The 12,703-nt window shown below is 40.4% G+C and overlaps 1 protein-coding gene across 4 annotated transcripts; it reads left to right on the top strand.

The window, feature by feature from the left end:
- Positions 1-1,975: 1,975 nt before the first annotated feature.
- Positions 1,976-12,558, top strand: znf148 (zinc finger protein 148). Of its 4 annotated transcripts, none has more exons than XM_044366300.1 (7): positions 1,976-2,094; positions 4,195-4,505; positions 6,327-6,452; positions 6,635-6,758; positions 6,937-7,020; positions 7,132-7,250; positions 7,670-12,558. In XM_044366300.1, the coding sequence occupies exons 2-7, from the start codon at positions 4,218-4,220 to the stop codon at positions 9,314-9,316; spliced, it is 2,388 nt and encodes a 795-aa protein (XP_044222235.1). In that variant the 5' UTR covers positions 1,976-2,094; positions 4,195-4,217; the 3' UTR covers positions 9,317-12,558. The 4 variants fall into 4 exon arrangements, with proteins under 4 accessions (XP_044222235.1, XP_044222232.1, XP_044222234.1 ...); XM_044366297.1 differs by having other exon boundaries at positions 4,195-4,565; XM_044366299.1 differs by lacking the exon at positions 1,976-2,094 and adding an exon at positions 2,109-2,543 and having other exon boundaries at positions 4,195-4,565.
- The last annotated feature ends 145 nt before the right edge of the window (positions 12,559-12,703 follow it).

The raw sequence follows: 12,703 nt of genomic DNA, 5'->3' as shown, positions 1-12,703 counted from the left end.
TGAGAATTCACTGTTAGTAATAAAACGGGGTCTCAATTATTGATAGGTGATCGGTGTTGCTTTTAAGTTTAATAGATAGGCTAAAGGTGGGCTCTTTTGGGGCTCTTGCTTGTTTTGGGGTTTGGGATACCGGGAGCCGGTGGAGACGCACGCCGGTCATCACCTTTTAACCAGAGCGCATTTAACATTACGCACGATAGGAATGCGCGCGTACACACACACCCGCAGAAACCAAGAAACACGCATACATACAACAAGAGATACAAGACAAAGGGAATTCAATCAGACTTACGGGATGACCCTGGGCTCTGCGGGGTTCTCTGTGCGCCCCATTGCGATATTCCAGTTATTCCCGTTTTAACGGAATCCTCAAATGCCGTGGTCGCAGTCCACGTCCCTGCAAATATACCAAAGGATCACATAGAGGATCAGAAGTATGGCGAAGATGAAGAGCGCAACTAGGATGGCCTTGGTCACCGGAGAGATGAGCGACTGCATGTCAGGAGCAGAGCCGGGCAGAGCGGCGTGGAGCTCCGCGTCCGTCCGTCCTCAGTCTGCTATCTCTCTCGCTCTCCTCCTCTCCTCTTCGCCGCTCCGGTGGCAACTGTTGAGGACTGAGCCCGGGGCTTTGACGTGCGCGAACTCACACATTTAGAGCCTGACGCACATGCACACGCACTCCGCGACGCGAATATATAGCCTGCCGGCGATCCAGGCGCGCAAAGCGTGGGGGGCTTCCCTTGCTAGAAGCTGCACGGGGGTGGGCTGTCTGTCCCCAGATCCACTCTCTCCCTGGCTGCCTGTCGCACATCGGTAGAGAGACCGGGGAGATAGGAGTGACAACAGCCGCGATTCGTTCAAAAAAAGGTTGCACTATATAAATGTACAAAACCCAGATGAGAATCAGCAGGTGGTGGTTCAGATTAAATCCAGAAAGAGAGACGTTTCTAGACACAGAATGGAGAAGTCCTAAGTTGCGCGCCGAGCTGCTGCACTTGGGTCGGCAAACAGGTTGATTAGTATTCCTCACGGCGGAGTGTGTGTGTGTGTGTGTGTGTGTGTGTGTGTGTGTGTGTGTGTGTGTGTGTGTGTGTGTGTGTGTGTGTGTGTGTGATGGCTCGGCATCGAAGGCTATCATCTTATCACGACCCTCAACATCTCATTTTTAGTAAAGCTGCCAGTCAAAGGATTAATACAAAAGGTTAAACATGCTTCCACTTGATGCGCCCTTTAATCTATATAGTTGGTAGGCTACTTAAATGTATTGTTGCCTTAAAAACATATATCTAATCATATAACCTACAATCCCATATTAAATGATCTAAGCATGTCATGGAAAACTTGTCAAGTCAAAGTAATATTACAGATGTAGATGCAGGAGATAAACTGGGAGGTGTCTGCTTTCAAGTCTGTTTTATTACATTCTGTTCAGTAACCTTGTTAGTTTTTCGGCTATGTACGACAGAATTGGATGAAAGTAAGTCTATGAGATCGTGCTATATCACTTTGCCTCAAATTAAAATTTGTTCATACATAGGCTGTATGTCAAACCTTACTGACCTGGTGGCGCCAAGTGTAGTGAAATGAGGAAATCTGCACTTTTTTCACGTATAGGCAAGAAATTACGCCATCTTAGTAGCCTACTGTTGCCTATTTCATGAAATGCAAACGCCCCAAAACATCTGGTAGACATGGCTGCATGAAATCTGAGTTTTCATTAATTACCCACTAATGGAGTGGTGTTTAAGTTGGATCATCATAGGCCTTTTTGCTACTATAGGCTATAAATACACACAAGTATATATAACATAAGTTAATATAATTATAAATAATAACAGTAAATGGAGAAACATTATTAAACTATTTATAGAAGTAGGTCATCAAAGTGAACCTTGAGGGAAGATTATCAGCAGCTGCAGATCAGGAGCGCGCCGTTCACCGCACTGACACATGCTGACCACTAGATGGCGACAAACACAGCTCTTCATGCCTGCATGAAATGTGATGGTGTATTTGATTATTCCGCTCACCATCATCACTCTGTAGTCTTGCATAACAATCATGACAGCTAAACGGGTTTAAGACGCTCAGCAGGTAAGAAGCAGCAATGCAGCGTTAATGGTTTATATATCATGTGTGCGCCAATGAGACGTGCTTGTAGTAGGAGCGAGCTAATTAACGATCATTAGCTTTACTAGCCAGCTGTAACATTGTGGCCTATTGAGCAGAGTGGCTGAGCGAAAGCTAACGCGGACTAGCACCTTCTTGACAAGTTTGGTGAAATATGCAAACGAAAGTTGTGTGTCGTGCTATGTAAAATGTTTAATATGAGCTAGGATATATTGTGGATTACTGCACGTGAGAAGACAGTAGAGGCTACAGCTGTGATAGACGCGGTGTCAACTGAATATGACAACAACAGACATAAACCAATGTTTGCAGCAACTTGCTAGCAGCTAGCAAGCTAGCCTGAAACAGGCCGAAGACAGCGTCAAGTAGATGGAACTTCCGGCGGCAGCCGTCAAAGTAAAGTCTTCATTGATGTACGTTTTTATTATTTTTGGGTTAATGCTTAAATCATAATAAGCCACAGAGGCCTGGCTATGTTGCCGGAGGCTAACTGTGCTTATAAGTAAATATACACCCCCGTAATAGTTTCAAATAGACTCTAAAGTCATTCTTAAATGTAGCATAGCTGCATTGTCGTTATTACTGCTTTGGCATCTGATTTTGCATAGGTATATGATTTTATTTGGTACAATGATAGTATTCATATGGTACTTTGAGCAATTCGCATCGTATTAGAAGTTTGACTATAAATATAAGATGATTGTGTTGGTTCCAGATAATGTGGAGCATTTGGCAGTCGTGATGGCGCTTTTGTTTTGAAGACAAAATGCCTCTCTTCCTGCGTTTGAAGCTAAATGTGACGGTACAGCTTTGACAAGCGTTGCTAGCTAGGTAGCCAGCTGGCTGGCTAGCAAGAGACTTAACCCACTTAACCTAAGTGACACAGTGAGTGTGTTTACATATGGTGGCTGTTGGTGTGTGTGTTTGAACTGTGACAGATACTTCACTTGTCCTTTTTGCCTCCTTGGTTTGTGAATATTAGCTTCAGTGTTATCAAACGGTCCACAAGTGCTACGTTAGCTACCGTTTTAAAATCAAGTGATTGCTAATTAGCGCTTTAACATTAAGTAAAGACAACGTTAGTGTAATGTTGCAGTAAACAAAATGTAATTGGATTTTTTTAACTAGTCTTACTCGTTTTGGTACTGGAAACGTCCTGTTGTCAACACTGTCTGATTGACATTTAGCCGCCTTTAAAAAGCTACATTAATCTACAGGAATGATGTCAGTATGTCTGCCTGTCTTATATGAGTAAAAAGTACATTATACAACATGACTGCAAACGTTGTAGCAATCCATGGTCATGCTTGTAATCTCGGTTTACAGATGCAGCAATCTATTTGAATAAATTGTCCACTTTCAGAGTTAGGTCATAGTGTTTGCTGTCGTCTTCCACTGTGGACAACATTTTGTGATATAAGACTACAGAAGCAACAGCTGACCCAGTTACAAACGCTGACACGAGGCATTGTTTGTAGAAAGGGATACATGAGCATCTGAGTAGGATCATAAGTCTTGACAGTGTCTTAAAGATGGCATGTCATATTTTATGAGCTAGTCTTACTGTGTGTGTGCAACAGGTGAAGAAGTGACACCCTCTTAGGACTATAATAAACAACAGAGCCCATCTTAAAGACTACCTTCTTAGGGCAGGAGGGGACTCATGCCCACCAGACTTTAGCTAGTGTTGTTGATTTGTTCTTGGAGAGGTTCAGCACCAACATGGGTACCTGCTCCTCTAAGTTTTGTGGTGCCAGAAAAGACACCTCTGCACACTAAGATAATAAGTAACCACCACAGTTTTAAAAAGAAGGTCAAATTATGGTTTATGGGAAACTTTGAAGTGTAAACCTACCATATTAGTTATATCCTAGTCTTCTGAAATCCTGCATTGTTGTGATTTTCATATCAAGAACCACAGTGGAAATAAGTATTGGACTTTTTTGTTATCCCTGACAATTTTGTAGTTTTATGTGATTTAATGTCTTATCTGTATTGAGAATATTTGACATGTATCCTGCAAACATTGTCGGGTCACCTCTCTATTTTCTTTTGTTTTCATAGACTCACCAACTACTCTATGTAAGATGAACACTGAGGACAAGTTGGAGGGTATGCTGCTAAAGTGCAGCAGTGGAGGAATAGATGGAGGAGGGAGAGTTGGGCTGGGCAGTGGAGGGGGACTGGTGGTGATGACCCTGGGGGAGCGATCGCTTGCAAACCACCCTCTGTTGGCTGAAGATGAAGACGATGAGGACGAAGATGAGGACTTGACTGGGAGCTCGCTGGTTACTCATGACCTGGTCCCTCCTGAGCAGCTGATGATGCAGGAGGAAATGACAAAGAACGGTGGCGAAGAGGAGGGAGGAGGCGAGGTGGGAGTGCATTTCCCCCTAAAACTCACCCATAAGTTGCCCTACTTGCTTCATATGCCAGTGAGTTCATGCTGGTTGAAAAGTGGTCCTTATTTTGATAAAATTATTTGTGCGGACACTGTACCTACAGTCTCCACATAATCATAGTTTATTTCTTTTCATTCTTTTCCATGTGATGTTGGTTGAACACTAAAAATTCACCCAGGTATTTACACATAAATGTAAAGCAGTTTGTAAAACAGTGTGGAATACATTTTAAGTAACAGAGCATAAATATTGTTGAAAAGCAGCCTGAATTGAATACTTTATTAAACATTTAAGTTAAGGACAGTAATATAAAGTATACAACACAAATATAAGAAGTAAAAATGTCACCCCACAGACCATAATTGTGTGATTGCTGAAACAGATTTAAGTCCAAATTGAGGGCTTTTACAGCAGTTTTCAGATCTCATCAACGTGTCATGTGATCAGGCGCAGAGCAGAGATTTTTTTTTAGACCAGAAAAAAAATGTAAACGTGTCTCTCTCCCACAGTTTTAACTCTCCAAGCACATATCATACCTCAAAATGTTGCCACAAGTCTCCTCTCTTTCAAAATGTAAAAATATAACCCATAGGAGTTATAGTTTTTGAGATCTAAACCTCAATTGATAGGGAGAGCGCTGTCAACCTCTCATTGACTGCAACACAGTCAGCAGGCTGTGTGTCTCTTCACTCTCCCGTTTCTTAAACTTAAAAGAGCTCTCTTCTTCAAACACTGTGTACACGTATTATACATCCTCATGCTCAGCTAGTCCTGCTGCCGCTAATAATGTTCAAATCTCTGAGCTAGAAGCTTTGTTTTAGGCAAATCAATTTTTCCTCAATAAAATTTGAATTTTTGCTCCGTATCTCGGGGATCTTTGCTGGCTCACTGGTTACGCCCTGTTCACGATCAGTTTCCCTGATAGATTAAAAACTTCTGAGTTTGATGCCCGCTCAGGGCAGCACTCATCTTTACCTTGCTCTTATGAACAAAGTTGCATTATTTTTATTATGTACCATCATGCAATGTGACTCAGGCACCCTACAATATTATAAGAATGTCAGAACTGCAAAGCCCTAGTTTTTAATGCAATTAAAAGTCTTAATATGAATCTGATCTTGCTTACAGTTTGTTCTGTCACACGTGAGCGTAGAGCATAGCATTGCTGCCTCAAAAACATTAGGTTGTAGGTTTGATCCCACCTGCAGGCAATTTCTTCTGAAATTGAATTTTCTAGTTGAAAATACACAATATAGTGAGGGATCACAGCACTCGCTCTTGTGTACCTGATTCGCACTCAAAGTCAGGAACCTTCACAGTGAGAAAAGCATCAGTCAAAATGTTCATGCTTTTTAATCTTCTGCATTACAAAAGAATAATGATACAGCACATGTGAATTTCAAAGACTATTTTTTTTTTACCCGGAGCATGAACATAATGAAGAATAACTCCTAACCCAGACTACAGGATCAGGCATGAGTGTTGCTTAAAAAGTCAGATGGGGGAACTGCAAACACTCCCAGGCCAGATGGCTGAGGCTGAGGTTTCCCTGCAGTCTATTATGCCTGGAGCACCTCCAGCAGGGGTCACCCTCAGAGGATGCTTGACCCACATCCACTAGCTTCTTAAACTATAGAGGCTCCTCAGTGGTGAAGCCCCCTCAAATTGGTTAATTTTCCTCAGTTTGCCCCTTTGCAACAATGTCCCTGACCTGGATGAACTGCTGGATGGGTGGGTGGACATTAAAGCAGGTCATGTGCTTTATCAAATGTCTGTATGGTCCTACTTTTACAGCTGAGCATTAAACAGGAACTGAAGCTGACTGAGCCAGCAGTCCAGATAAAGAAGGACAAAAAAGCAGTGAAGGACCTGATAGTGTGTCCCAAGAAGAAAAAAAGGAAGCAACGTTCACCAGCAAAGGTGCGAGTCAGAAACATTCTTAAAGAAATTAAATTGTAACACTTGTTAATCTTATTGAAATCCATGTTTGTGATTGAGAATGGAGGGAATTATTTTATAAGACTGTTATATATTTTCACAGTGACAGCTGTGAGAGTGAAACAAATGCCAGTATATTTATTTGTTCCCTTTTGTTTTTGTAGATTCTCAACATCAATGATGATGGATCACTTGGAATGCAAAACCCCAAGTGCCATGTTTGTGTTCACTGTAATGCGGCGTTCAGAACCAATTACCATCTACAGAGGCATGTCTTCATTCACACTGGTATGAATAACCCAGTCATTTTGTATAATGCCTTAATTATTTCTTTTAAAATTAAATAGTATGGATGGATGATCTTTGTCATCAAAAAAGTAAAACAAAGTTGCCCGGAGTATCATGATATGCAATTTCTAAATTGTTATTCATATACTAAGGTTTCTATATATTGTTCTTACTGCAGGTGAGAAGCCATTTCAGTGTAGCCAATGTGACATGCGCTTCATTCAGAAATATCTCCTCCAGAGACATGAGAAAATCCATACTGGTGAGTGAAGGATGAATGGTGTAATCAGTACTCACAAGGATTTTATTTGACGTGTTAGTCTCAATCGAATCACCTCGTCTTTTTCTTTTTTCTTTTTATTTCTTTGCTTAGGTGAGAAGCCTTTTCGCTGTGATGAGTGCGGTATGAGGTTCATCCAGAAGTATCACATGGAGAGACACAAGAGGACTCACAGTGGAGAGAAGCCCTACCAATGTGACTACTGTCACCAGGTAAAGTGCTTTAGTTTGCTTGAAAATCCGGATATCTGGGAGCAACAAGACGATTTAATATGGTTGTAAATCAGGTACTGAAGACACCTAATAGTCAGAAATAGTGCTCATATTATCTTTATATGTGCATAACTCACAAATGGAACAGAGAAAGTATACTGTGAACTGATGAAAATATATTAGCTATAGTAAACCCAGCATTTGAGTCAGTGGCAATGAAAAATAATGAACCGGTAATGAAAAAAGACTGATGTCACCCTGATTCAGAGTCTGTAGAATGGAAAATAAAGTTTTGGGCTGTTTTGTGAGCATATGATGTTTATTTTTAATTACCTATATTGCCTCAACTTTGAGCTTCCAGTGCATTGTTTCTGTTTATTGCTAGAATAGAATAAATTTATTTTATCCTTCATCCACAGTACTTCTCCAGAACAGACCGGGTTTTAAAGCACAGGCGAATGTGTCATGAAAACAGAGAGAGGAAGACCAACAAGGCTGCTGGTAAAGTCGGACCTTTGCGTGAAGCAGATTCTTTAGGCCTCCCCTTCCTCGCCAAAGAGTGTTCACTGCCCAAGAAGAAACGCCAAAAGTGTGCAGACAAGTTGCAGAGTTCAGGCGCTTCCACTGCTCCCCAAACAGAAGGTCACACTGCCCCTGTTGCAGAAACAGAAGAGAAAGAGGAGCAGAGACAAAATAAAATTGAAGGTGCTATGAAGGTGCTCTATGCTGTGTCCTCCAAAGTCAAGCACGAGTATATGATTGCTGACTACTCTGTGGAACTTTCCGAAGAAACGGCAAGCCAACACCAAGAAGGAGAGGGGTCATCAGAAGAGACAACTCCTCCTAAACTAGTCCTGAAGAAGGTCCCCAAGAGGAGTCTTAAACAATCCAGTGAACCACCTCCTCCCTGCCTGTCCACTCTGTCTTCCTTTGAGGATAACAGCAAGGTCGCGCATTATACCTTTGAAATTGTGGACAAGCAGGGCCTTTTAGACGTAGAAAGCAACACTGAACTTGAGTCAGTCGAAACTCTTCAAGGAGGACCAACAAAGCCAGCAGCCAGCAGCACAAACTACGACGACGCCATGCAGTTTCTCAAGAAGAAACGTTATCTTCAGGCTGCAATGGCCAACAACAGTCGGGATTATGGCCTGAACACAAGCAGCATCCCTTCTCAGGCACCCACACAAACTGTGGTGTCAACCGTCATTGACGAAACTGTCCCTGCCACCATTTTGGAGCCCCAGCCCATCAACACAGAGATTAAGGCGACTCATGACAGGAATGTGTTGCCAGATGAGGTTCTTCAGACTCTGTTGGACCACTACTCCAACAAAGCCAACGGGCAATCAGACATTTCCTTTAGTGTGGCTGACACGGAGGTTACTTCAAGCATATCCATTAACTCCTCTGAAGTTTCAGACAGCAGCCCCGTGGAGAGTCTCGGAGCCTCTAGTGCCCAGACTCAACCACCTACTGAGAAAGTCAGCCTCTTGCAAGAATACTCCAAATTTCTCCAGCAAGCACTGGAGAGGACCAGCCAGAACGACAGCTACCTGACGAGCCAGAGCCTCAGCTTGGTCTCCGAAAACCCCACCTTAGCCGGACAGCCTCTGTTCTCCACTGAGAAACAGTTTCCTTCCCCCAGTAGGTTCAAATCAGGGATGAGCTCTCCATTAAGATCCACTTTAGAAAAACCTCACTTTGGATTACTGGTTGGGGACTCCCAGCACTCATTTTCATTTTCAGGTGATGAGACCACCCCTCCCTCCGCAGTGTCCCCAGCTGAGGAGGACTTCCTGGAACAGGTTTCGACCTCCAAAAAGACAGACTCTTCTCCAGGGATACTGCAGACTTTTCAAATAAGCTCCTTTGATCCAAACTTCAAATCTCATTTCCAGACGTCAAGATCTGGACCCTCCTCACAGTTTACTGTTGCCAATGGACAAGTAAGTCTACGAGGACACAGCACAGACTTCTCAGAGTTCCCCTCAGTTAGAGTCACTGAGACCAGGTCCCAGCTGAACTCCTCGCCAGATGTTTCAACAAGCGAAACCTTTGGCTGAAGGGAGGGAAGAATTCATTTCTGTTAATAATTTCAGCAGCACTTTATCTCATGTCACCTGTTTGCCAAAACGAGTCCTGTTGCAAATATGTGCTCTTTCTTAAAGCATTTTGATAGGAAACATATTAATGTTTTTGTTGTTGTTGTTAAGTTCAACCTCCTAGAATGTAAATAACGAAAATTGAAAAAAAAATTGTTATTGGCATTTCCCCTTTTAAAAAAAAAAAAAAAAAAAAGTAATTAGTGCATGGGTATATTTCTTACTCTAGAATGTCTTGAATTGAGAGATTAAGCGACCAAAGTGTAATGCAAGAGATATAGTGAAATATTCTCTCACACCACTGCCATAGAGTTTTTTTTTTATGTTGTTGTCAATCAGTTTGCCTTGCACAAAAATCATAAAGTCAATCTTGCTGCTTAATGCAATATTTCCACTTGACATCCAAGATGTAGGCCCTATTTATGTATGCCGTGTTGCTGTCAGCTACCTCCCCTTGCTGTTTATCTGGTAAAAAAATTTGAAAAGTTAAAAATCACTCCTAAAATATTTTTTATTCCAGTTGTATAACTCCTCTCTAATTGCCTACTGAAATGACACCATGATTAGAGCACCATAACTTTATGTTGAAGCCACTTTACTCTCACCTGAAATAGGTGTTTCCACATGATACGTGTAACGAATGGAAAGATTTATTATTGATTCTACTCATCTGGTTTGGAATTCAGTGTGTTTTCCATTGACAGATTGGGTCTGATTTGATGGCTGTGATGGCCAATAAGAAAAAGTATAGTTCTCATTCATAAATTGTTTGACATTGCCAATTTACCAATGTCATATTTGCTGATTTTACAAATGTGACAGCTGGGCCGGGCTGTAATAAATTAGATTAAATTAAAAAGCATAAACAATCCCTCCCTCCCCCACCTGCCTCCCTCTCCCATATGCAGATATCAAATAGCTGCACGCATGAAATGGTTGCAGGATAATTGTTATTTTTAATAGTATAAGTGGTTTGTAGTGAAATTACTTAAAAGGATTGTGCTTGACGTTTGCACAATTTGCACATTTTTCACTACAAAGGAATGTAGTACTTACTATCACAGTGGAGGAAATGAGTAAATACCTGTACTCACAAGGTAATTTTTCTGCTAAATGAGATGTCTAAGTTTGACCCTGAGATGATGCTCTTTGCTTTAGTTACTTATAATGTAGTTCTCGTAGCTACCTTGATTGTTATTCTTCTCGGATTATGCACAGGTTTTAACATGGCTATGGTATGAAATACACAAAACATGTGGAAATAAGGTGCTTGGTTTTCCATTTTTATTAGTTTTGCATCTGTGCCTTTTTTTTTTTTTTTTGATTCCAGCCTTTTCGATACTTATTCCTGTATACGTGTTTTCATTTTCACTTAGTCAATGCTCTAAGGCTACTAATTCCACTCGCACAATAATGACAAACACATAAGCTATCCACCTATTCAGTCTGTCATCTTACATTGAGATCCGGGAGCTTCATTTAATCTTGCCCAACATATATTTGCTATTTTTTTTAATTTTAGCAAGAAATGGCACCAAGATGAATCAAGCCATTGTCACAAAATAGCATTTAATCGACTGTGCTGCAGTATGTGTATATGAGCACAGAATCATGTTTCAGATATCTGCAGGTTTGATAACTGATTATCACCTCTTTGCTAAAAAAAAATCAGTAGTAAGCCACATCTACCCAGGCCTTGTTGAAACAAAGCGGTTTTAAATACAAATGGTTAAGTGAGGTTTCTTCTGTACTTCATTAGACGTTACACAGCTGATAGTTTTCCCGTGTACGTGCGATGTGTCAGGTGCTATTGTGTAAAACACTGTTTTTATGTGCGGCATCATATTAGGTTTGAAAATTAATGTTAAGCTCCCTCTTGTTACAATTCTATTGACAATCAGGGACAGACAGCACCCACGTTGATCATCAAATACTTTATTTTTTTCCTCATTGAACATTCCCTCTAGAAAATATAGAAAATGTCCTGCTGTAAATACATTGTATATTTTTTTATGTTCTGAGAAGTACTGTTAGATCTGCGTGTCAATAGAGAGACGAGACTTGTGCAAGAGACTCTCTTTGTCAGTGGAAGGCATATTTTTTTTGTTTTCCAGCATTTATTAGATCTAACAGTGCATCTGTTTCACTTGTTGTCGAGGATGTGGCTTTCTGAGATTTGTATATATCTTCACCACTGTTATCAGAAGAAAATTGACTTTTTTTTTTTTTTTACAGTTTTATTGCTGATTGGTTTAAGTGAAATTATGTTTTTCTTTTGTAAGTTAATGCAGTTGATTGTACATTATGATGGGTTTCACTGTATACAACTGTTATGGTAATGAAAAGCCCCTAGAAAAAGTGAGTTTGGGTTTAAAGTAATACTCCACTGAAATCTTTTTAGTATCAAATACTCAACCTGAACAGCTATAGAGAAAAAAATCAAGTTTGGGTGGAATATTACTTGAAAATAATAGTTCTGTGGTTTCTACTAGTGACCCATTTCATCATAAGCAATTATTAAAAGCACAGTGCAGATGAGTAAGTCTGCTTGGGTAAATTATATCCCATCGGGGAGAATCTTGAATTCAATTAAGCTATTTAAAAAAACTGTTGATGGAGATTCATGAATCATAAGAGCAGTACTATGGTATGTTTTTTTTTCCTTTTTAATTAACTATCGTCAATAACCTGGCCATAAGTGTCCTTGTATAAGCTAGAGAAAAAAAAAATGTTTTGTGTAAAAAGATCTGAATTATGAACTTTTTTGATAAAAACTATTTTTGAAACATGTCATTTAAGGCACTGATATGTACAGTATATCATATGCAGTCACTATTGCTACCCTCATTTATCTCTGTACAAGTCGTTTGTGTCAAGATCTTTCAAATACGGATGTGAGTCTCCTTTTGACTGGCATTTTCATACTTTTAAAGAGCTTGATAAGGAAGCCCTGCAGCTTCACTGCGGGGGACTGGTCTGAAGTTAGACAGTAAGGTTTATTTGCATGGTCTCTAACTTGTTGGGTCGAGTGAACGTGTTTTATGGATAATGTGCAGCTTTAATTGTAGCTGATCAATTTCAGTAAAGTAACCCATATGATTAGAGTTTTGCAATATATTATGATTTGTAAACAATCTGATTCAATTGTTGTTTTGATTGTTGTGTGTCATGTCCTTATAAATAAAAGAATTCACAGAAATTGACCTTTAATTGTTGTTGATATGTCATTCATCTACCATTGTATATTACATTCAAACTGAGTTTGAGGCAACAATTTAGTGACAAAAGTCAATTTCTTGGCGAAAAAGAATGTATGCTGCCTGAAAGAAGCTAAGAGAGGGGATGCTT

Source organism: Thunnus albacares, chromosome 11 (assembly GCF_914725855.1).
Source record: "Thunnus albacares chromosome 11, fThuAlb1.1, whole genome shotgun sequence".
In the NCBI taxonomy this organism is placed as follows: Eukaryota; Metazoa; Chordata; class Actinopteri; order Scombriformes; family Scombridae; genus Thunnus; species Thunnus albacares.
This window is presented reverse-complemented; position numbering and strand designations above follow the sequence as displayed.